The following is a 26,418-nucleotide window of genomic DNA, read 5'->3' as shown; positions in this document are numbered from 1 at the left end:
CCACAAACCCCAGGCCGCTGTAGTGGAGCACGCGAACCCAACCACTACCCCACCAGGCTGGCCCCAGTAGTCATCCTTATTGCACGTGCAATTAAACCCCACAACTAAATCAGTAACTCCATGCAAGAGTGTGTTAGTTATGGTTTTTATACTCAAAGATGGTTAAAGATACTTCTTTAGAAGCATGCAAAGGAAACATTTTCACTTCTTAATACAACTATTCCCTCTAAAAACTGAGTAGTAAAATTGGTAACATACTTGTAAAACAAGCATTGCAAAAGGCAAATAAGGATGAAAAAAAAGCCTTATTTCCAGGAAAGTATTAGAATTTCGTTTTTTTCCCTAAAGAAATCTTTTTTTTTTCCCCTGATGGTTTAAACAATCTCTGTATTTTACAAATTGGAATCAGGTTGAATCTATTAATATCGTCCGTAGGTAAAACAATCAGGATACACACATCCTGTTGTATCTAGTTTTCTTTAGAGGACAGCTAAAGAATGCAATTAACGGCTCCTCACAAGTGTCCTTTCCCACTGTCTCAGAGGAGAGTGGTGACAGGCAGTCGAGGTTGTCAGGTGAGGTATGAAATCATCGCCACAGCTCCAGTGGCACTGGAGAAACTCAAGAAAGAAAAGATGAAGGATCATGTTTGCTTTTAATAATTGAGTCGTGTAATGTGTTTAGTAAGGCCAAGTCAGATAGGACTTATCCAGCTCACTGAACTTCAGTGTTAGGGCAAGATTGTACCAAAAGGGCCTTGTCTTTCTATGAACATGCCAGTCTTGGTGAAAGATTAAAGTCATATTCCTTTACGGCCACAGGAATCAATCCCTTCTTCCCCTTGCTAGTTCCCACCACTTCTCTCCCTGCCCTTTTCTCAAGATTCCCAATTACATCTAGGGAAGATCACATGAACTCAGCAGTATGAAGGTCTCCACTACTACCCCACTTATATCCCCATGCCCTTTAGATAAGCAGTTCCCAAACTTGTCTCCACAGTGGAATCACCTGGGGGGCTTCAGAAACTACTGCTGCCTGGGCCCGCCCTGGAGATTGTGACTTAATCGGTCTCACCCACCCTTCTGAGCATGTCTTCCTCTGTACTTGTGTAGCACCCGCACCCTGAGTGTGTGTCCTGTGTCCCCACTGGTCTCCCTGTATCCTGGGATCCTATGACTGCATTCTAGTGGGACTGTTTTTCTCCTTCCGTTCTCACCATCCCTTGTAATGCCTGACTCATAGTAGATGCTTAGCCATTGGTTTTTGAATCAAAGGGATAAAACAATATGTAGTAATACAATGATGTAAACAAATTGATTCCTGCACTTTTGACTCGGGGCATTTTTACTGCCCAGGTAGATAGTTCTCCTTTACTTGAAGAGCATAGATTTCCTAATCTCCTGTCTTTTCTTAAAGCAATGATAAGTATTTAAAATTAAAGAGAAGTATGTTCTGTGGTGTGGTATTAGTCTGAGTCACAAAAGCCAGCTTTCAACAAGCGGATAAAGGAGGGCTAAGCCTGTGTTCAATAAAGCTCAAGAAAGTGAGTGTATAGTGTTGTTGATTTTTAACAGAATAATTCCCTATCGCCTTACTTCAAGAATATTAATTTACCTACTTAATAATCTGGTCAATTTATTGTAGTATTAAAAATGCAAATCAGTCACCATACCAAAATATTCACTGACGTGCCTGAGACTTTTAAAATTATATTATATTTTATTAGGTGATAATGGGAGGCATAATTGTTAGTGTTTGATTCTGGCAAAATACAATTAGTTTCTCTGAAACACATTGTGCGTTAATGATGTCATTAAGATTAATGAATATAAATGAATGAGCTGGGGATTTCAAACAGAACATAGTGACTTTATGTCAGTCTGTAAAACTTGAGATAGATTTCCTTGGTTTTTAAGGATAATGTGCTTAGATCTCCTGCATTCTTATATAGACTAGAGAGAAATTAAATATAAGGAATTAAATCAACTACCAGAAGGATCAAAGTTTTTAAACATTTACTGTCATTTTAGGGAAACTGTTGTATATCGATTTCAGTTAAAGCCACCCGTTAGTTTACTTTAAGAACCATTTGAAAGACAGCTTTTAATAAAAATTTCGATGTCCTGTATGTATGAAAGTGCATGTATATTTTGGTGTTTTAAAAAAATAAGGGTAATAAATTGTTCATTAAAATTACAGATGACTTTATGATTCTTGTATGTCTGAGTGTTCTGCAGTAGACATCTATTACATTTATAATTTTAAAACATTGTTAAGAAAGCTAGACAGATGTGTTTTTTTTTGTTTTGTTTTGTTTTTGAGCTACGAGATGGAGAAAGGAAAATCAGGGAGTTGCTGCTCATCAAGGTCTTAGGGAAGAGCCATGGACTAAATGTGTAACATGACCCCAAGAATCATAAGGCATTTTGAGTATTAATACATGACTATATGTTTTTATAATGTAGAGAAAAACTTTGCCACTAAAAGACAAAAACTAAACAGATTTATCAATGGTCTGTGCACTTGTAATTTAAGTACTGTGTTTTTGACATCCTTTTGCTGAACTAAATAGATAGATATAAAAACTATGTCATTAGGTGGTGGTGCTAACAGTGACATCTTCATAAGTGTGTGTCCCTGGTCTGACCTTCACTTGCTGCTTCTGTTTCTCTTTGTGTATGCATGTGTATATGTGGGTACACAGACATTTAGTTTTTTATTTGTTTGCGTGTCTATCTGAAAGCTTTGTGGGGCAGCTCTTGCCCTGGAGCTGTTACTGGAGTGGTGGGGGATGGCCATTGAGAGCGTAAGAGGAAAGGGAGGTATTTTGGAGCATGGCTGCTGTCTGGGCACTGGGACCCGGCCTAGATGCCTGAATTTTTTTTTAGCTATTCCTTTTTACTGTTTTCCTGACCTTGTGCTCTTCTTTTAACCTCGTTGCCTCACTTTCCTCTGTGGTAAATTGGACTAGGCTCTTCCCTTTCTGCCTCACAAGAAACTGATGAGGATTAATGAGGTAGAATCCAGAGCACAATTTGTGTTTCTCTAAAGAGTCCATTTAAGGGAAACTAGAAGACAGAGGTAATATCGTCGAGAAGTGGGACACACATTGCTTGCCGTGTTATAGGATACAATCCCAAGGAGGCCTTACTGTCCGTCAGCCAAAAAGGAGTTGCAGGTGGCAGCCCCATTTCTACTCACTTCGGAAGTGAGTGACCTGTTAGTACAGATGATGGAAAGAAAGGCAAACCAAATGTGGGAGCAGTGGAATGTTAAACGAGATTCAAGAAGGACATCTGACTTCTGCATGCTTGCTGGAAAGAAACGTAGTTATTTTTTAAATCATATTTATATATACCTCGCAGACCTGTTTGGTGCCTCCGTGTTTGTAGAAGAGTCGGCAAAAGTGCTTGGCTATGCAAACAAGTACATAATGCAAACAGGATCAGAACGAGGTTCCCAGCCAAAACTTCAGAACTAATCTAACCTGATGCCTCACGGTTAGGCTGAGGCCCTGGACACGATTGTAGGGTTTAAAACAGCTTGCAGAAGGCTCTTCAGATCAATATTGTAATATATGTCAATGTAAACATATGGACGGAGAAGGAATGCTTGATTACTTTGTGTATGGAATCACATCCTAATTTTCTTTAGCATACTCTCTTTAATCAATCAGATTTTAAATTTCAAGGTGACTAGCTTGGTTTTTCTCCTTAGAAGATTTTCCACATTTTTTTTCTACCTGTGTTTATTTTTTTTTTGAGAAGTTTAGGTAATAGTGTTAACCTTGAACTTAGCTTCTTGTCCCTTTGGGATTAAAAAAAGTTTTAATACACATGTAGCCTGAAAGTGCTTTTGTAATCTCTGATTCAGTCGCTATGCTTGGAATATAGACAATATAGTCAAAATTTTAAAAGATAATCTTTCTTCATTTTAGGAATATCTCTCTGTTTCAGAAGTTCATAAGATACTTCGTTGATGACAGGAATATTATTACCCATGTACAGTCATGCATCACTTAATGACAGGGATATGTTTTGAGAAATGCGTCATTAGGCAATTTCCTCGTTGTGCCAACATCACAGAGTATACTTACACAAACCTGGATGGTGGATGGTATAGCCTACTACACACCTAGGCTGTATGGCACTAATCTTATGGAACTGCTGTCATACATGTGGTCTGTCGTTTACTAAAAAGCCCTCATGTGATACACAACTTATACATACATACTGACATACTCGTTTCTAAAGCTCATGCAGCTGATAGGCATCCATAGTGGCAGTACTGCCAACGTCACTTCACTCATCTACTCCCATCCTGATTTATATATTAATATGAAATATAGGAGTTTGCTGAATGTTAGTTCATGGTCTCAAGGTTAGCTGTGTATCATTTAGAGATGAAGGCACATAATTGGAAAAAATATATTGGAGCTATTTCCAATTCTCAGATCTTCATAAATGCCCTCATATGAAAAAAATGAAGTTGTATTACCCAGTTTTATTAGAAATGCTCTATTTTGTTGGATCCGTGTGTTCGCAAAGTACAGAATATTTTCCTGCTGTGATTGATGTTAGGGCATTTATGAGGACAGTCTGCTATATTTCATATATATATGAGGGTGTCATTGTTAAAATGTTCAAAAGAAAATTATGTATGTGATTTATATTTTATTATTTCCTCCTAAAATGTAATTTTTTCAATACCATGATTCCTTCATATTGTCGGTAGTGATTTGATGGCTAATATGCCAGAAATAATTAGATTAAAAAAAGGTGATGCAAACGTCAAGACGGTATAGCTTTCTTGCGAAAAGACTTAAGCGAAATCATGCATGTTACATTGTAGAAATCACCAACTGCATACATTTAAAAAGTCTTCAGGATTATAGGCAGGATGGGAAGTGGAGCTAAATGTGGAAGCGTGGGCTGCAGCATATTTCATAGGCATATGCTTGCTACTGACCCCACCTGCAATTTTTGCTAATTAAAACATGTGTTGTGGAAAATGCTGCTCTTTGTATAAATTCAGATTTTGGTGTATTGTCAGTGGGAAGGTGTTAGATCCTCTCTTTTCTTTTGAATGGGAAAAATTCTTTTTCCCTAGAAGGCAGCTTGCCTTTTGTTTTAATCTCCTTCTTGACAGGCTTAAAAATCTTTTCTTTGGGGAGAAAAAGACATAAACAGTATGAACAGCTATTTCTTTTACTTTTGTTGACCTTAGAGATTAGAACTTTATTTTAAAATTTCAAACGACTTTTAAAATATAGGACAAGGTAATATAAAGAACTCATACAAGTCAACAACAAAAAAAACCAAACAACCCAATCAAAAAATGGGCGGAGGATATGAACAGACATTTTTCCAAAGAAGATATACAGATGGGCAACAGGCAGTGGAATGTTCAACATCACTAATCATCAGGGAAATGCAAATCAAAACTACAATGAGATATCACTTTACACTCGTTACAATGACTATAATTACCAAGACAAAAAACAAATGTTGGAGAGGATGTGGAGAAAAGGGAACCCTCATCCACTGCTGGTGGGATTGTAAACTGGTGCAGCCACTATTGACAGCAGTATGGAGTTTTCTCAAAAAACTAAAAATAAAAATACCATATGATCCAGCTATCCCCCTACTGGGTATTTATCCAAAGAACTTGAAATCAGTAATTCAAAGAGACTTATGCACCCCTATGTTCATTGCAGTATTATTCACAATAGCCAAGATGTGGAAGCAACCCAAGTACCCATCAACTGATGAATAGATAAAGATGTGGAGTGTATGTGTGTGTGTGTATTGTGTATTCCATACAATGGAATACTACTCAGCCATAAAAAAGACAAAACCATCCCATTTGCAGCAACATTGATGGACCTTGAGGGTATTATGTTAAGTGAGATAAGCCAGACAGAGAAAGACAAACACCATATGATTTCACTCATATGTGGAAGATGAACAGATACATGGACAAAGAGAACAGATTAGTGGTTACCAGAGGGGAAGGGGGTTGGGGGATGGGCATGAGGGGTGAAGGGGCACATATATATGGTGACTTACAAATAATAATGTGCAGCTGAAATTTCACAGTGTTATAAACTATTATGACCTCAATAAAAAAAAATTCTAAAAAATATAGGACAAGGTGATTTGTGGTTTCAGTGTTTGTTCTTGAGTATGATATCCCCTGGGACTTTAAATAGAGTGGAACCTATTTCCAGGTGCCTTTTTACTTTTGAGCATTGATGACACTGGTGATAAATAAATGGTTCATTTGTATGTTACTTTAATAGTAAATATTTCTAAAAATTAGTAATAACATTGGACAGTTATACTGTAGTATTACAGTTTGTTTTTCAAAAGATTGGCACCTGAGTTAACATCTGTTGCCAATCTTCCTTTTTTTTTCCTTCTTCTCCCCAAAGCCCCCCCAGTACATAGTTGTATATTCTAGTTGTGAGTTCCTCTGGCTGTGCTATGTAGGATGCCACCTCCTAATGGCTTGATGAGTTGTGCCATGTCCGCGCCCAGGACCCGAACAGGTGAAACCCTGGGCCACCAAAGTAGAGCACACGAACTTACCCACTCGGCCACGGGGCCGGCCCCTACAGTAGTAGTAATAGACGGGAGTGAAGGTGAGTGTCCACCCTAACTGTTTCACCTGTTCTCAGAGTTAACGTGAAGACCGTAGTGTGTATTCTGGCTCCCACGCTTCAGCCCACCTCTGGTATGGGAGCGCCGCTTTCTGCCTTGGGAGAGCGGTGCTGAGGACGGACTGCTGGGACGTTCCGCTCAGCTCTCTGCCTCTCACATGTTCCTGGGCAGGGTGAAGGAGCCTTGAAGCCAGGAAGGTTGCTGAGTGGCACGTGAGGTGGATGCTCTGGGGGGTGATGATGGCCTGGAGGAAGAAGGAGAGTTTGGAGACAGGGCTGTGGGGTCACTAGGGAGGGACCAGTTGTCCAGAGTGAGGGGCGTGGGCTGTTCTTACCTTTGAGGGCAGTGGGACCAGTTTCCCAATTTCCCAGCAGGTGGCCTCCTCTTCTCCAGTTTCCTGATCCTAAGACCGTAATAATATCTCCATTTTACACATGAGAAACCGAAGCTCAAGGAAGTTAAGGGACTTGCCTCAAGCTACCGGGCTTCTTGTTAGCAGAGCCTGAACAAGGACCCGCTGGAGGCACATGGTACTTTCTTCTAAGTATGCTGAGAGTCATGACTTCTGGAAAATGAAGGGAGAGTCAGGCTTGGGATTCCCCCCCTTTTCTTCTTCTCAGCACTGCTCAGAACTGGGTGAACAGCCTGGCCATGAGTCATTTCTCCTGAAAGGAAACGGTGACTTGAGGAGTGGCTTCAAAGGTAAATTCCGGAAAAGGTGAAGAGTATCAGAGTAGAAAAGAAGAGCTGCCCACAGCCCCACAGGTTCATGGGGATGTGTATCATGCCTGGCACAATAACTGAAAGGTGCCCCTGGTCATGTGGAATTCACTTAATTATAAATAAATGTTATATTTGGAACTGTGTAATTTTGGAGCCAGAAGGGTGAAGAGTTGTTCAGATGCAGGGTGGAGACCCTGGAGGCCCAGAGACATTTAAGAGCCAAGTGGAGGCCACATCCCATAACTTGTCTCTGGCTGTGCTCTTCCTCCACCTGCTCCTGCCCAGGGGGGCCTTTCTAGCTTCTGCCCTAAAGCTGCTGAGACCCTCCTCCTTTTCTCTCTTAGAGACACACGGACCGTGGAATCTGGGATTCCAAATGCTCTTTCTGGTGTGTTCTGATCACTGACAGCTTAGAATGTGGTAGTTTTTTCTTAGGAGCTAAAAAACCTGACACCTCTCATGAGTTCCTTTCCCCTTGAAAGCACTTCCTCTGTTTAAACTCTAAGAGGCAATAGGATGTGGTAAGGAACTCAGACTCGAGAGTCAGCCTTTCAGGGGTGGTATCCCAGTTCTGCCTTTCCTTGGCTGTGTGATCTTAGGAAGTTAACTTCTCTGAGTGTCAGTTCCCCCATCTGTAAAATGGGGGTAATAATGTACTTAATAGGGCTGTTGTGAGGGTTAAATGAGATGACTTGTCTAAAGTACTTAGAGCAGTGATCGGCACATAGTGTGTGATCAGTAAATGTAGGCTATTAAATTTAGAAGTGAAACATGGGGGAAAATTGCCAAAGATAAGAAATTTAAATGTAAACACTGAAATATTTATTTTGAACAAATCTCATAGCTACATTGGTCATTGGCATTCAAGGTTCTCTTTACCACTTAAATTCACACAGAAGTATGACGATCACAATAATGGCTATTACATGCATTTTCATGAACGGTGTTTCTCCTTTGTAACTTTTTATGACCTTTATATTACTTTTTAAAAAATACGACACATTCATTGGCCGCTGGCATTTATCTTATGAGTGAAAAAGTAATCAGTGAATGAATGGAGGGATTTATCCACTTGGCCGCATTGACTTACCTCGTGAATGAACATGAATAGAGACGTAGAAACCCTTGCTCTGTTCTCTGAAAGTAGCAGACAGGATATGGCGGTTCACGCATTTTGTGGCTGTTTGTCTCCCTTGCTAAGAAGGAGTGATTGCTGCCACACATGCACAAGGAAACACGAAGGGGAAATCCCACCACAGAGTGTGGTAACGGTACTAGAAATCGCATTCTAAGCACACTGAGAAGTCTGATGGGTGAAGGGTGTTCTTCTGCCATTGCTTCCTCTGGCTAGTGTGGAAGAGAGACTACCTCTCCACCAGGAAGTGATCCTCTCACACCCACTCCGACTTGGGCTCCCTTGGCTTCTGGATAGATGGGGCTGCTGCCGGGCAGTGGAGAAGGCCAGTGGAGTGTAGTGGGTAAGGTTACATGTGGAAGCTTCCCCTCTCTTTGTTTCTTAAAAAACTGCTCACCATGTGCCTCACAGCAGCTCCTCGGTGAATGTTCAGTTGCTGAAGAATGAGTAAGATCAGAAGGTACATTTACTTTAGGATAACCAATGTGGAACTAGTGAAGAGAGGTAACTTGTTTCTAAATTTGTGAAAACTACCTGACCGTGTTAATTGGGTGGCAAACCTTATACCAAACTATATTCCTGTGGGCAATTACAAAATACCAGTCTACCCCTTTGTGAAAATGTGTGCAACCAAATACTTCCCCCCCACCCTCTGATTTTTCTCAGTTGAGATTTGGAATTGTTTTTGTTTCTATAAACCATTAATTGTAGTAATTAATAAAATTTAAATTTTACCCTATTACAGTGCCCATGGATTTTGAATATCTTTTGAAGTAAATTGTGCCTGTGATAGAGTGCACATACGGTGTATTTGTACAAATAATTTTTTAAAAAATCAAGTACCATGAAGCCCCTGGCTTCAGATTACAATTACTGACAAAGCCTACCAGATTTTATTTGAATACTCACGTAAAAGTAATACGCATTGAGGTTGGTACTCTGTGAATTGGCTCACTATATTGTGAATATATTCCGTGAAGGTATAAAATCACAGGAAAAATGAGTTTATTAATGGAAATTAGATCCTAATTATTACCTGTGAATAGTGTCATCATTCGAAGTTTTTATTGCATTTTAACACATGGCTTATCTTGATGAGAAAATATATAGCAAAGGGTAAATGTAGCAATTTTCCTTTTACTATTCCCTCTGCTAAGCCATTATTGCTTGATGTTATTTTTCAGCAGCCTTTCATTTTTGTCCCAAATGTTTTTGCCCCTGGCTGGTTTTATTTCTTTAAAATGTATGTGTATCACTTCTCAAAGTGATACGTTTTGACAGGTAATCGATATTTTTTCATACTAGATTTGATGGTGCAATGGTCATAATCCTCATCTTAGACTTAGTTAATGGTTGAATACTAACCTAGATTTTTATCTCAAAATATTCCTTTGTTAAGAAACATACTTTTTTCCCCCCTAGCCAAATTCCTTTTTATCACTCCCACCCGCCAAACAGCTCTAGTTGCCAAGAGCCTAAGATGCAGAGAGTCCACTATCTAGGATACACATCACTTGACTTTTTGACAGGTGTCCTCGAAATGTCTTCTGATAGCACTTCCAACCAGCTTACTCGATTGGTCACAGAAAAGATACTTCTGCACTCTAATATATTTTTTTTCCCCACCTGGCAACCTATGATCTTTATTTCAAGGGGAAAAGTCTTTTCCCTTCTTTCTCTCTAGTGAGAACTTGGCGCCCCCCCACTAGACCCCACTTTTTCTAGAAGGACCAGCGCAGTCAAGATCACAGACCTCAGAGCACACTGTGTATAAGGGCACCATGCTTGGCTTTTGCTTTTAAAAGTTCAGCTTCATGGGTCATGATTTTTTTTCTAAAATCAATTAGGACTTCCTTATGCCCCTGTGGGCAGATAACAATGACGCTCTAAGTTGGTGAATACCTTCTGACCTGCTGCCAAGGCACTTTGTCTGAGAGGGCACTTCAAACTCAGGGAACCATTTATGCTCCCCTCTCAGGAGGGTGACTTGAGGGAGAAAGGACAACAGCTGTCAGTCCTTTTGTTTTCGTTGAAGGGAAAGGTCTTCTTCTGCAGGAGAAGAGTCAAGGACTGGTGGGCCTGTCGAGGATGGGTCAGCTTTGCAGATCGCCCACAGGTAGCAAGCTGGTCTCTCCTTCCCAGCCCTTAGATTTTTTTCTTTTTATTTCTTTTCCTTTTTTTTTTCCTTGTCCTTTAATTTAAACAAAAGTGTATAGTTTTAAAAAATCTTGTAAAAGCAATTGTTTGTGCTAGAATTTGTCGGTACACTTTGGTTTGAGCGATGACTAGCTTTGTGCTGTTTCTTTGCTTTTAGAGATGGCATTATTCCGCCACATAAGAGCAAGAACTAAAAACTCTCGGGGTTTTCTTCCTTTAAGTGGTACCAAATGAGCACGCCTAAGTGGGGAACAGCCCGACACCCTCCTCTGCTGATGCCTCTGCTATTGGCGGCATTTCTGACAGGGTTTCTCTTTGTATGTCTGGAGGTGTATGCAAAGACTGTTTGGGAACATAAAATGCAATCAGTTTTCCTCGGTGGTTAGATTCATAAATCCCTGAGCTATTTTTAATGACATAATCTAATCAATTGATAGCAAGCCTAATAGTGTGTTGACAGCCAGAAAGAGACAGAAAGCTAGTGTAATAGCAGGTGGATGGGTGAGGAACAACTCGACATGTCCTTCCACACCCCCGCAGTTAGGAGTCACTAGATATCTGGATTAGGTAAAAACCAGGAATTACTGATTTTTTGAAAACGTTTATGCATACCCTCCTGATTACCTTTCTTTCAAGAAAAAGACTTTGTCTAATAGAGTGAAGGAGGAGGTGGCCCTCAGACAAACTGTAGGTCGTCCTGGTATCTACCTCCCAGAAACAAACTATTCTCTCAATTTAAATGTCTTCAGAATAGAGATCAAGGCGGAATAATTTATTATAAATTGGTAGTATCGTATATTGTTACTCCTGTGCCAGGCCCGTAATGAAAACTTAATATTCATCTCTTGGTTGCTTTGAATTGAAATCAGATGAGGACGAGCGGAGTAAACAAGCTGAAACACTGTGAAATTGCACATGATGGGAATTTTTTCTTTTTTAGCTGCGTATAGACTATGAATAGGTTAATATTCCAACTAATGATGGCTCTTAGAATTTCTTCTCCCTTTTTACATTTTGGTCAGGTATCAACAGAACTAAGTTATTATCACGAGGGAAATTAAAATCTAAACTGTTTCTGTCTTTGGGCTAGGAATTGACTGGCGAGGTATTTATGTAAATGAATTGGCTTTCACCCCGGGAGGTGTGGAGTGCTCCGCAGCGGCTGGAGCGCAGCCGCCCTGAGCCCTCCGTTTTCAGGCAGCGTGTGTGTTCTGCTGCAGTTTTTCTTTGATGCCATCAGAAAAGATGAGCACCAGGCGTGGTGGTGCCGCTTGGCTGACCAGCTGTGCCCTAGTTTTTCACCATTCCAATCAGCCACGGCCTTTTACAGAGGTGTCTGTCACCGCTGATTTACTTAGCCACTTTGACCTTACAGTTGCTTCAGAAGAGGCTTGAGTCGAAGCTATTGCCGAAAGCCATTTACTGCTCGCCCGGAATGCCAGAGCCAGCGTTCTGAAGAAAAGGAAGAAAACCCAGGGATCCCACGGTTTCCTGTGTAATAGTAAGAGCCGCCTCTGCCTGGAAAAATGCATTAGGTGTCTGAGCACACTTGCTGCGCTCTGCCGCCGAACTGCAAGCATCGGTGATCTCCGAAGTTGCTGGAGTGAATAACTAAGCGGGACCAGCTGACTCCAGGCTCCAATCAGCTAGAGCGTGATGTAAGTGTTTAGCAGCTGCCGGGCTCTGAATTAGCATGCCGAAGTAGAGGTAGTACAGCATGGCTAGACTGTTGTGAGAGGCTCAGAGAGAGCGGAGGGGGAGATGGATGAGTCCAGCATTCTAAGACGAAGAGGGCTCCAGGTAGGAGATCTTTCCGTTCTTGAAATGTAGCATTGTCAATGGCCAGCCAAGGAGAATTTCAAAGTTCTCTTTTCATTCCTTTACTGGGCACAAATATGTGCACAGTTCTTAGTATCCACTTGGCAACGTGGTAGCTAAGTCTCTAGTTACAGGGTTCACTGACATCGCAGGGTTCAATGAGAAAGGCTCTTTTGTCAGAGACAATAGATACAACTGACTTTTAGTTTGATACTTTGTTGGTTGGTTGTTTTTCGGCTGGTGGTTCGAGAGTAGTTAAATGGTGGCTGGCAGTGACAGCTGATGAGCCGATTGGGCGTGCTGTCAAGTGTCTGGGAAGTCTGTGGAGGGTAGCAGCAACTCCATCCAGTCCTGGGAACACAGGACTCAGTTTTGTGTGGGGATCCACCTCCGTGCGGCACAGCATCTGTCTGACCACCCTGCAGATGTGTGCAGCTGCTGAGAGCTTTCCTCCTGTCAGTGAGATGAAAGTTTCTGCGGGCAGCTCAATCAAAGTTCACAGTAATTTGTTTACGTTGAGATGGGAAAGGATATGTATCTTACTGCCTTGCTTTTTGTGCCCAAGTTTCTCTAATTAAGTTACTCTGACTTTACAAATGTATTGCAAGTTAAAACTTGGCAAATCAGAAAAGTTGAAAAAAACATCTGCTTGGCAGTTTGTAAGTTTAAGAAAGCCAAAACTTAAGTATGTTCAAAATTAGTACATTTTAACTCCTTGATCACTCTTTTCCTGTGTATGTGATATTTTCCTCTGTGAAAGAGGAATTGTTAGTCATTGTTAAACTCTCATTCATTATTTTTGAAATTTTTTTTAAAATGAGTGCTTCAGAATACAGAATATATGGCATATTTAGAAATGCTCCCAGATAGTCCTTAATAGTCTTTGACTCACAGCTGCTCTAGCTGTCTGCTTTTTGTTCTAAGCATCAATTACTCATACTAATATTATTCATATTACTCTAATATTATATGTAAACTAAAGGATTATTTGCAGGTAAACAAAAGAGGGACTAAAGAAGTTGGAGTTAGATGTCATTTATTGTTCCAAACCTAAGTAAACAGACTGCCTCTTTAAGGATTTTCAGTGTGGTCATTGTTTTGAATGTACAGTGTGGTTAGTCACTGCTGTGGGTTTCCTTTCCTTTGTTTTCATCACATCTATAAAGTTCTGGTAATGCACAGCTGTTTGTGTGGGTTCACGTCCTCTTTGGGGGTCACTGGTTAAATATGGAAAAGCTCTTTGTTAAAAAGATGATAACTCTATTAAACTCCTAATGGTTCACCATTATTAGTAAATGGATGACAATTCTGCTGAGAGTTTTCTCTTTCCTTTAATTCCTTTCAGATAGTTTTTAAATGTATTTTTGGTAAGAAACTCCATCTTGTGTGGGTTTTTTTCTGTAAGATATATTATCACAACTTCTAAAGATATAGTTGAAATGTAGTGTTTTTGAGGGGTGTATTGATCTCATAGATCTTTTAATTTTAGAAATAAATCATTGTCATTATTTAAAATAATGGAGCTATTTTTTATCTCAAAGGTTTGCAATGAAACAAAGGAAATATTACTTTTAATGTGGTATTCTGAGTGCTAGTTCTTCATTGTACTTAACATGCTTTTACTACACCTGTAATCTACTATCTAATGGATAAAGAATGTCTGCTTTCTATTATGAATGAAATAAAAGTCTTCATGCTGTGAGAAATAAGATAAAAGTGCTTAAAAGTTCTGCTGCCTCATAGTTACAGCTTTACTTTGGCTTAAACAAAGCCTGTTTTTCTTTTACTCCTACTATGTCTAATATTTTTTAAAAGACATCACATATACAGAGTAGCTGTTGTAAGAAATTCCAGTATAAGGAAACTATTTACAAAATACAAGATGTATTTAATTGTGTTACAAAAGATGTCACTGTAGAGTTCATGAGAGTAACGCCACCTAGTGAATTTAAGAATTAAGTTACTTTACAAAAATATACTGTGAAACAGTTCAACATGCAAACGAGGTACACCTGTAGCGGAGCTAGGCTGAAACCTGCACGTTTGTACTCTTGATTCTGACCCTGTGTTGCTAGGTAATCTGGAGCAAGTCACCTGCCTTGTCGGCATCTGTCTGTTCTTCTGTAAAATGCTCACTGTAACATAGGGCTTTTGAGTGTCCTAAATAGGAGATAGGTGTAATTGAGTTTTTTAAAGTTAAAGGCTGTATAATAAATACCCTAGCATATAGTAGATACTCAGTGAGTATGATGATGTGGAAAAGCAAGGGATGATAGCTGTTCTTTATAACATTCTCTATCATTTTTATTCCATGTTTGTTGTTTGAATTTGTCTTTAAGTTGGAAGAATCATCAGTAAAGACAATAAACATTATTTATTTACAGGGATCATTACGACAGGCTACCAGCTATTATATATATAGTAAGAGAGTCTGTTGGTCTGTCACAATGAATAGATGCTTAGTGTTAGAGACTTAGACCTGGAACCGACCAGTTCTTTAAATAACTTAGAGCCTAGTCTCGAAAATCTGGAGCAACAAATGTTCTAATTCTCTAAAATTTAATTGTACAATAATGCAGTATGTGTTTAGTATAAAATAATGCAGTATGTGTTTAGAACCTATTTTTGGAATCTCAGTACCTCTAGCTCTTAAAAAACAGGCATACCAGTGGTGTTTTAAAAATTTGGAGGTTGAAAAATCATTTTGAGTCAGAACATAATTTCTCAAGGCATGACTCCGTCACAAAATGGCAGCGCAACTGCATTGTTCATCTTCAGTAACTGCACTTCTCTGTCTTTTCGGTGGACTGTGTTAATATTTCCAGGACTACTGATGGCACTTCAGTCACTGCCTTGGAAATGACAATGAGAGAAAGAGGCCCCAATGGCTTCCACTGTTAGAATCTGGGGAACTTTTCAGATTGCATTCTCAGAACATGGGAAATTCTGACGGATGGATGGGCTTGCACAGACCTCGGACTTGGGGCAATTTGAATTTCTAGACAGGTCTAATTCGTCAAAGGATAACTGGCTCCTTTCGGGCCTAATATTCCTCATACACAGATCATATTTTTGAACTGTCAGGGAAATTAATTGTTTCAGTGATTTCCATTACGTGTTTGCCTTTTATTTGTGTTAATGAAAGTGTTCCTATCCTTAATGTGATAGCTCCCAAGCCTGGAGAAAAATGAACCACAGGCACCAGGAAAGCAGGAAGGAGTCATGAGAAGAGGGAGGGATGTACCTGAGAGGCCTTCTGGGCTCCCTTTCCTGCTGTCCTCACGTGCTGTGCTTTGCCTGGTATCATCCTTTGTTGACTTCCCTCCTCCCCAATTAAATATGACCATTTCAGTCCACTTCCAGAGGGTCATATGCAGCTAGAATGTTAAGAATTTTTTTCTTCCTGTGTGATGCAGTTAACAACTAAATCTTTGTAATTTGGACTTCTAGATCTGTATTAGGTTTTTTGACTTATTTTCTTTCCCCTATATCTGACCTCATCCCCCAACCTTAGTTGAAACAACAACAAAAAGCTACCATTCTTACCTTGCCTAGGCTCTGATTTTCCACTGGCCTTGGTCTGGAATTCAGTTTGAGAAAGGAAAGAGGAGATTACTCTAAGGTTCTGATTGGGTGTCAAGCTACCTCTGTTTCACAGAGGTTCTGTAGGTCATTCTGGTCATAATATCTCAATGTTTCTTCTATGTCAACTTTAGTGTCGTTGTGGATGTGTTTATGCTTTACCTGAACTTTAATAGCAGGATCATTACGTGGGAGTGTTACTCTGTCCTTATTCATTTGAATACTCTAGGTGGTTATAGGGAACAAGTCTAGTCTAAAGGATAATAATAGAAACATTTATGATAATAATACTTTGGGATAAAGTACTTTTGTTCTTCAGAGGTTCCAAAAAGTCGTAGAGACTTCTTTGGAACAGGAAGAATCAAGATTGGAAATGAACTTTTGATAGTTACGAGTACCTAATTAATTAGACCAGTTGCAGCCATATTGCAGTGGTGTTTCTTATCCAGTGAAGGAGTTCAATTTCTGCCTCTGAAACAGAGATAAAATACTGTAGTTTCAGTTTCCTGATCCATGGGGGATAAGAATAGATTGCCCTCAAAATCTTACGTTCATTCCGATTTCTATTTTGTACTCTAAGAATTGTTTTTCTTACAATCTTGTTTTTTTTTTTTAAACAGCGTAAAATAAAGACATCTAAATACTAGCTCCTCTTTTGCACCTTCTTATTCTCTGGTATAGTTGTTAATAAACTGGAAGATTGTCATCTCCATGTTTCTGTCAATGGAATACTAATTCTCCAAGTCATCCTGATTCCCACCTTTGATTTCTTCATCTCTTGCCCACTGTCACCAAACCCTATAAATTCTGCTTAAATACATGTCTAGAGTCTGGGCCATAGCCTCTTTCACAGCTGAGTTTCTGAAATGTTTGATATGCCTCTGCTTCCAGGTCCTTCTCCAATCCATCCTGCATGTCAGCTACTCCATCAATTCCGTGGTTTACAATCCCCATGTGACTTTCCATTACCTACCTCAGGAAAGAGTCAAAACACACAGGACTCTTTGCTTTAGCCTCAGTGTACTTTACTAGTCTCATCTCCAACTCTTTGCTTTCCAAAATCCTGTTCCGTCAGCCCCTGTCCGGATTCATGTATCCCCTTTACCTGCAATGACATTTCCTTATTTTGCCCAAATTCTTCCTGTTCATTAGGGAGCAAAGTAGTTGTTTGCTAATTCTTTCATGAAATTTTCCATAATTACTGCATTCCATTCTGAACTTTATAATAGTCATTGTCTGCTTTATTTATTTGTGCACCTAATCCTATTGCATGATGTATTGTTTTGAAATTAATTTATGAGTGTCTTACACTGAAACTGTCAACACATTATTCGTGATTTTAGGGTCAGATATGTGTTCAGTGACAATGAAGAGTTCTGTCACTTTAGACAAGTTTCTTAACCACATCTGTAAAATGGAGATAATACATGAGGTGTTTAAAGATTGAAGGAGATTGTAAATCTTTTAGCACAGTATCTGGCACATAGTACTTAGTTAACATTGGTTCATTTCCCTCTGTATTGCTACAGAGCCTTGCGTAATGCAATTTTAAATAATTAAAGGTGGGTATCAGGCAGAGTCTCGGTAATAAAAACATGGCATGCATGAATTAGATAATTTGAGGAGAGTTTAATAAAAGGAATTATTTAAAAGCTATGAGCAGGGTGTAGGGAAAGCTAAGGGATGGTGCAGTACGAGGGGCTAGAAGGAACAGGGAGCCAAGAACCTACTAGGCCTGACGGAGTGAGGGAGGGAGCAATTGCAGAACCTAGAGACGAAGAAGGCACCTGATAGGTGCCTTAGGTAAAGGGACAGAGCCAGCCCGTGGTGACTCTGTACAGAGGTACCAGGGGGACATCTCTAGCTTCTTTTCCTCAATCCTTCTGAACTCTTGCTGGTGGTCCCCATTAGCAAAACTCAACCAGAAGCCAGAGGTGCAAGGGAGCCCGTGGATGTTGTCCATGCAGACGGACTCCAGGGCCACTGTGGGGTGGAGAGTAGATCTGGATGGGCAGTTGAAGTACATGCTTTGTGGTTTATAATGAACACATGTTGAACTGCTGCTTGCTCTTAGCATTTTGCCAGCCAGAGTTAATGTTCCAGTTTCATTAGTGCACGTCTCTGGGGCCTGAACTGAGTTCAGGCATTTGAACCGATTCAGAACTGCTTTTTATGAAAAGTCATGGCTTCCAACCATTTTCCCCTTTTGTGTAGTAACGTCTGTCCAATCAGGCTCTGAATCTTCCTGGGAAGATGTTAGTTGGTCCCCTTCTGCTTTAATATCTGAGGCACATGGGTCTCCTTTGAATCAATAATACAGGATACCTGCACTTCAGGTCCTGCAAGCAGTCTCAATTTTGAATTACTCTGCTCTACAGATCTGGCTCAGAGAAGTGATGTGTCAGAGGAGTGGCCCAAGAGACCTCTTACCCTTCATCTCCTGGATTCCCTGAGGTCTACCCTACAGCAGGTCCTGTCACACTTAGGCTGCTCATCTCTGCTCCCCTCAAAATCCCTTTACAGAATTACAGCTTCACATTATGTCCTTGGCTTCTATTGAGGGTTGCTAAAAGAAATGACTGGGAGAACATCTTTGCGCTTTTTGTAAAACTCCCCTTGAAGCCCTATCCATTATATTGTGCATTGTCTCTTATATTAGGCCCGCGTGATAAATTAGCTTAGAGGTCAGTACTCACAGAATTTCTTCCTCCCTAGGTGAACCAGTCTGCTTCTTTTAATCAGATAGTGAGAGCTGGCTGTGTCTTCCTATTTTTGTCTTAGCTGATCAGAACAGAGTTTCATACTCACTTGCAATAGTTTTCTAGATAAAATTAACCAACACTTCTTCACTGTTTAGTTGTTAGTTCCTTCTTTTAAGAGTTGTGTGGTTTTATTTGTTATATCTTCTTGAAATCTTAAGTTGCCTGAGAAGATTTCTCAAAGTAGATAAGACGTAAAAATTTAATAATGTTGCGTTTAAAATAGTGATATTATTTAAATGAATAATTTTAGAAGGAGACAAAAGACCAGCTAATCAATAAACTATATAAACTATAAAAATTGAGAATCACATGAACTCACAAGGATCAATATGCATGCAGCAACCAATCATTTTATTGTTGGCACCCAAGTCTAAAGAAATCAAATAGGATGTTTGAATTTACTTGAAACTTACATTTCAAATAAATTATGAGTAACAAAAGAGCTTTTTTAAGTGTCTTAGAAATCATATGTTTGTCTTGGAAGCAACTAAAAGCATGGAGACTGGCAATTAAATTGTGAGACACACATGTTAGAAGATGACATTGCCATTAAAATCATACTTTTGGATATTAGTGATATGGGGAAAACTTGACAATAATAAGGTCAAGTAAAAAAACGGGTCTCTAAACTGTGTACATAATGTATGTATAATTCTGTAAAAATGTGTAGCACACACATTGTGTGTGAGGCAGGGGTGGGGGGGGTGTGCACGTGTGTGTGTAGGATAGCCCCATGGGATGGGAGGAAAGAGCATGTGTGAACTTCGGAGTGTTTAAGGCCATCTCTGCCCTTGGCTGTGTGATGTTGGCCAGGATAGTTAATTCCTCACCAATAAAATACACTTATTTGCAGAGTTGTTGAGGGTGAATTAGAGTGAGGTGTAAAAAGGCTAAAAAATATTGACGAGATTTTCACATATTGAGGTATATGGGGTAACAGTTCGAGTTCAAAACTGATTTGGCTTGAACTAAAAAGCCTGACTTATGGCCTCTCAAACATACATTGTACATCTGCTTATCCATTAAAGAATACACTCTCTTAAACTAAGAATGCACACTTCCCCTCCTATGCCCTATTGGTGATGCCCAGATTAGTCCCTTTCCTGACATCAGGGTTGTGTTGACCTGCTAATTTGCAACTGGATACCTCTTTGAAATTTTGATGGAAATGTTTCCTGAGTGGGTTTCATGTATGTTCTTTGTTCTAAAAAGGTATGAGACTGTACTGACACCCACGCGTCTCTGGAACACCTTCTAAGGCCTTCCCAGGTTATAATCCTCACTCTGGCTCATAATAAACTCACCCCAATTTTGATTTATAGGTTGGTTATGGATTGTTTGCATTGACAATATCTAACATTTATTAGGAATCTATTTTCTTTTTCTTCATTATCATCTAAAATAACAGGAAGAAAATGCACTAAAATGTTAATTCACTATATTTTGATGGTGGGATCATAAGAATTTTTTCCTTTGAACTGTTCTTTAGTAAACATGTATTCTTTTATAATCAGTTTAAAAAGTGGGTTTTGGGGCCTATTTTTAATTTTTTTGTTTCACTTTCTAAGAAAAAACTTTATTCTACTCACTACCATCAATGAAAGGCTCTTAAAGACAGTTTTTTATTTTGTGCATCTTTTTGGAATTGAGAAGGTAAATCAGTTCCATTTGATGCATAGCTCCAAACCTTAGGGCAATGGTTCCATTGAGGCTGCCCTCTTGAACCACCTGGAGGGCTTTCTAAAGCATGAGGCCAGATGCAATCCACCTCAGTCAGATCAGCATCTCTGGGTGGTGTGCAGCCAGGGTTGAGACTCGCTGCTGCTAGGGCATTGCATGTCCAAGGATCTCCCAACTCAGGAACATACCACTGCCATATCTCTAAATACGAGGTGTAACAACCTTTAAAAGGTGTGGGAGGTTTGGCCTCCTTTGTTCCAGTGAGACCTGGGTTTGACTTATGGAGAGGTGGGTGAAGGGTAGATGTACTCATTGTACTTGTTTCTTGACTTCCTAAATAATGGCAATGATAGTAATGTGAGAGCTCAAAAACCAACCCACCTTCAGGGGCACTTATTATAGTGATGTGGCTGGAGGCAGCCCTAGACCATTACCCCAGAAGGACGGGGGGAGAGGGCGCTGGTGGTGTCCAGGTGCATTTTCACATTTCTTAAGTTGCTGGCACGTGCTCCATGGTTTACACCGGGAAAGGACCTCAAGGGCACGGTAAGACTGTTGCTTTGCCCCTTGAAGCAGTCTCCTAATGCTCGAGATGACAAACACCTGTGATTCGGGAACCCTTATGGAGATTCTTCGGTAACGTACATGCTTGAGTTCTCAAAATATTTGCTATTCTACTTAGATTGTGAATGTAAATGTTTTTGATTCAGGCAGTCAAGGACAGAACTCCATTCTTTGCCTTTCCTTCAATGAATGTGTAACAGTAATAATAGCAACAGTAGCATATGTTGAACAGGTTTGTGTCAGAGGACTGAGTGTTTTGTCTTAAATATGTACACTGTTGTGCTTTTATCCCAGGCTCTGTAAGTACTAAAATGAGTGGAATATGGTCCTGACCTGTGAAGGGTTTATAGTGTGCTGGGGGAGACAGACAGCAATTTCTTCAACAGCAAGAGCCACAACCCATATCAATCATAATGCTGGGGCCCTGAAGATGGTGCCCAGCTCTGCTGTAGGAGGCCAGGAAGGCTTTCTGGAGGAGGAGATGTTTCTGAAGAGAATGAAGGATGAACAGGTGCTGATTAGGCAAAAAGGGCATTCCAGGCCGGGGAAACAGCAATGTGTGTGAAGGTGTGGTGGCCACACGGGGTGCGCCCTTTTCAAGGAGCTGCAAATAGTGCCTGTGAGAGGCAGGAAGTGATGAGCAGTGTCCTGACAGTGATGCCATATTGAAGGATTTGGACTTCAGTCTAACAGTCAGAAGCCTCTGAAAGGTTTTAAGCAGGGCACAGAAATATTTTACCAACTGTCAACTATTCTGTCAACTGTTAATGAAGCACGCCTGAAAAGAGGCCAGGAACAGCTAAGGAAGTTGGAAATGAGGAGTGCGAGACGATACTGCTGGGCAGAGACGTGGACAGTGAAAGCAGAGAAGAGGCAATTGAATGTCGAATTAACAGAACTTAGTGACCTGTTGGGATGGTTGGGAAAAGAGATGGAAGATGCGGGAGGTGACTCCCAGGTTTCAGGCATTGTGACTAGAAATGAATAAAAACAAGGAATAAGTGATTTGGACGGTGAGAAGGTGATCAGTTGGTCTGTGCATCTTGCGTTTGAAGCACCTGCAGAAGCCTTCCAGGTAGAGATGTTCAGTAAGCGGTTGGATGTATGGGCTCAGACTTCCAGAGAGAAGTCACGTTTGGATATAGATTCTGAAGTCATCCACTTTAATTAACTAATTGAACTAGACTGTGAATAGAGAAAGAACACAGTTTCTCCCAGACTAATAGATTTCCATTAGAATAGTTTTCAAGAATTACTATGATGTGTACTTTAACACTTATTTTGCAGGACTGGTTAAAATTACATAGAGAGCAAAGTAGTTTTATGGTTTAGCGTGAGGCCTTGAAAATAAGGTATCCAATTTTGAAGATGTGTATTTTTTTTTGCAAATTGCTTCTAACTTTGACAAGTTGTCTACAAGTCTCATTCCAATACAATTTTGAAAAAGCAAAATGAAACATCTCAAACTAGAGACTGTAATGGAAAAAGCAATTCATTCTTAAATGAAGATGATGAGGTTGGTACCATATTGCTTGAAATAGTGAATTTAAAACCTGAGTGAGATTACATCAAATTCAGCCAAGATTTTTGTTCTATTTGAATGGAATATCTGTAATTGAAGATAAGGGATTCAACCAAGAAAGACACATGGCATATGTACAATTTTATCAATTTTCTAACACTGTTTCCAATTTGGGTATGTATACACAAAGACATTAAATCATACTGATAAAAAAAAGTGAGCCACCCGCCCCCGTTTTGGGCAACAAATGAAGATTCAGGCTTAACTTTATTAGCCGCAACACTTTCTGAGTCCTGCTTAGTAATTTAGTATGTTGAGGACATGCAGATCGTAGGAAAGTGCTGGGGAGTTAGAGGTGGAACATATTACAAAGAGCTTGAAATGATTGTAGAAAACAGTAAGTATTTTTTAATGGATTTTTTTTTTTTAGCTTAGTGCTCAAAGTGAGATATCAGCTAGGTCTAGAAATATTTCCTTGTATAATATTTTCATCGTAATGATATTTTCCATGATGAGGTACTAATGGTTTTATATTTTCTAATTGCCTGTTCTCTCAATGTGAACATTGTTGTGAAGGTGAAGATGGAATAATACCAATGATTTGACTATTTATACTTTTCCATTAAAACTTTATTCCAAGTATAAATTAAGTTCACAGATTCATTTTCCATTAACTGTTTAGCAATCCAACTAAAAGGCGTGGTAAATACAAATTGAAATTGGATAGTGTGATTCAATTATTCTCTTAATTTTGACTCCTCTGTAATAGAAGTATGCATTCACTCCTTTGATGTGGCCTCATGGTAGCAAAGATAATTTCCTGCACTTGACTTTGGGCTCAGCTATGTGACTTATTTTTGGCCAATGAGCTATTAGTGAATGTGTCACAAGCAGAAGCTTGAAATATGCTTGTGCGGTTGGACTTGCCAGCTTGCACTTCGGTGATCTGCCGTGAGAAGAACATGCCCTGGGTAGCCACTGCCCCTTTAGCCTGGGTCCCAGAAGAAGCTCCTGCAGAGCTGACTTATAGAAACCTGGAGCCGAAAGCCAAGCCCAACAGCCCCATAGTCTACCTGCACCCTTGCAAATGTGAGAATAAATGTTTGTTGTTGTCAGCCACTAGTTTCGTGGCAAGTTGTTACCCAGTATTATAATGACAATGATGACTAACTCAGGGGTCAAGCTTGTGTTGTGGTTAAGAGCAGAGGCATTGACATCTTCTAGACTTCTGTTTGAATATTGATCCACTATCTGCCGGCATTCTTATCCTGGGCATGCTGCTCTCTTCTAAGCTTTAGTTTTTGCCATCAGTAAGATGAGAATAACACTTATTTCACAGGAATGTTGTAAAAATAAAATGTATGCTTGGAAATTACTTTGAACAGTGTCAAACAGATAGTAAGAGCACAATAAGCAGTCATGGCTGTTGTTACTGTATTTCTAGACGGTTGAGCCTTCCTCCTGTGTTTCCCGTGCACCATGGGGCTTTGGCGCATTCTAGCTGTGTGACTCTGGAGCAGGTTAAAACTTTTCTGAGGCTTGGTTTCCTTTTCTATCACATGCAGATACTAACCCTTACTGGCAGGATTATTATGAGGACTGCAGCAAAGGTAGGCAAAAATCTAACTGTCTTAGTCGAAGCTGCTATAACAAAATGACACAGGTGGGGGGGCTTGAACAACAGACGTGTATTTCTCACAGTTCTGGAGTCAGGGAGTCCAAGGTCAGGGTGCCATAGATTTCATATCTGGTGAGAGCCCTCTCCCTGGTTTGCAGATGGCCACTTCCTGGCTGTATCTTCATGTGGTAGAGACAGATACCTCGTGTCTCTTCCTCTTTTTACAAGGGCATTAATGCCATCATGCAGGCCCCACCTTCATGACCTAGTCTCACCTTGATTACCTCCCAAAGGCCCCACCTCTAAATACAATCACATTAGGGCTTCAACATGGTGGGGGTGAGGGGTTTATAACCATTCAGTCCATAGTACGAACCATGGCTGGGTGAGTGGGTACATAGTAAAAGTAACTTTATTATGTTCACTATCAATATATTCCGTCATTTAGTCACTACTTTAAACTGAAGTTTCCATTCCTGGTTCTTGAATGCCTACTGTTAGCCAAGCTAACTCCTTGCACTTTTGACTTACCTCTGGGTTTCTAGCAATCACTGCTTTTGTTAAAAGGAAAAAAGAAAGACTGTGGAAAACAGAAAATGAAAAACAAAAGGGCTGTAATTGGAAAGGTGTGATGTATTGATAACATCATTCAAATATGTAATACTTGTGTATTGTACTTTTGCTCCTGTGGGCGTTAAATGGTGACGCCTTTGGAATAAGGAAATTCATAAAGGGCAAGGAGTAGCTTATGTGGAGTTACGTTGATGTCCAAGGCTTTTGATTGGAGGATTGAAAATGCTAATTAGAAGAGATTCAGCATTGGAATGCAAGGATAAGAGTGGAGTGTGGGATCACAAGGGGGCTCATATTTAGAGTATGTCTATATTAATCAGTGGAGCAGAGCTGGCATCTAAAATGCCTTTGTTTTAAGTGGACAAAAATTGATAAACTTACCTTTTTGCCTGCTGGAAAAATATTTTGATGTGTTGCCTCTCAGTCTTCTGATTTTTGCCTGTTTTTTCCATTTTGTACAAATCTTGGATACTGCTTTGTCTATTTCTGTGTGTGTGTTCACTAACCACACCAGCTATTAGCTCCTGCTATTGTTTGCTTTCTATCCAGAATTTGTTCCATAGAAAACCTGTGTCCTCAACATACTTTCTTTGAAATTACTTTGATCTGTATCAGCTGGAATAGGTTTTGAGCCGCTGGATATTAACTTCTGAATGCCACTTTCTCTAGAAGCTAATTGACTGATTTGGGGTGGAGGAGAGATGAGAGTCTATACATTTGACCAATTTCACAGAGCTTACCTTGCAAGCTATTGAAATGCAAATACACACTGCACTTAGAGACTCCAAGAATTCACACATTCAGTTCTTTGTTTTCTTCTGAAAAATAAGCATTCAAAATTCATGCGCATTCTATTATTCATGTGCTTTATATTTAGGTTCCGCTTGTATGTCTAGATAAATCTTATCACCATTATTTAAAATTTCATGAATGAAACTTTGCATCACTAATGCCACACTAGCCTGGATAGCTTTAACCAATCAAACTAATTTGAAATGCAACTCCTAAATGAGTTCTTGTGTGTTTCTGCGTATATGAATTTACATATACACCTGTGTCATTGCCTATCGACAGCTGTTTTTATTTAAATCTACTCTGTGTAAAATGGGTAAGAATTCAAAAACTCCTTGTATTGTTTGCCCCAGAAAAACCTGAATCTTAGTATGTGGTGGTTGTGGGGCTTCCATGAGATAGAACGTTGATGTCAAAGCACTTTTTCTTTGTTTGATAGTTGTCACATTAGTCGTCCTGAAATGGAATGCTCTCTCCTGTGCTTTCCATTCACTTTTATTTTGAAGGCAATTGTCCACCACTTTTCATTTGTCAAGTACTTTAAAAGAATATTGTGTATCAGTAAGGCCGTTCCTCTGTCATTTGATCCGCTCTACAACTTAGCCTTCCCGGGACAGTTAATGCATTTAAGAATCCCTTTTCTCCTAAGCTGTAGTCATTTCGCCTGTAACAGAGGGGAGAATAATTTTCCTGGCAGGATCCAGAGCCTCCCCATCACTCAGCTTCCTGCCTAATGCCTTTTGGTACTGGCACAAACTTTTTCTGATAAAGCCCTCAATACATGAGAGGCTGACTATCCAGCATTATGTTTGAAAGAAGGAACGTAGACC

General features: G+C 39.9%; 1 protein-coding gene across 9 annotated transcripts in view; it reads left to right on the top strand.

Annotated features, from left to right (window-relative positions):
- Positions 1 to 26,418, top strand: part of MAST4 (microtubule associated serine/threonine kinase family member 4) — a 575,525-nt gene that overhangs the window by 224,200 nt on the left and 324,907 nt on the right. For 2 of the 9 annotated variants that reach the window (XM_070519567.1, XM_070519565.1), the window contains exon 1: positions 12,376 to 12,477. The exons of 6 other annotated variants lie outside the window; for them this stretch is intronic. In XM_070519567.1, coding sequence (XP_070375668.1) covers positions 12,439 to 12,477 — 39 coding nt within the window. In that variant the 5' untranslated portion in view covers positions 12,376 to 12,438. Of the gene's footprint in view, positions 1 to 12,375; positions 12,478 to 26,418 lie in introns of those variants that run through there. One more of the 9 variants, XM_070519563.1, reaches the window with a different exon arrangement.

Source organism: Equus asinus, chromosome 10, assembly GCF_041296235.1.
Source record: "Equus asinus isolate D_3611 breed Donkey chromosome 10, EquAss-T2T_v2, whole genome shotgun sequence".
In the NCBI taxonomy this organism is placed as follows: Eukaryota; Metazoa; Chordata; class Mammalia; order Perissodactyla; family Equidae; genus Equus; species Equus asinus.
This window is presented reverse-complemented; position numbering and strand designations above follow the sequence as displayed.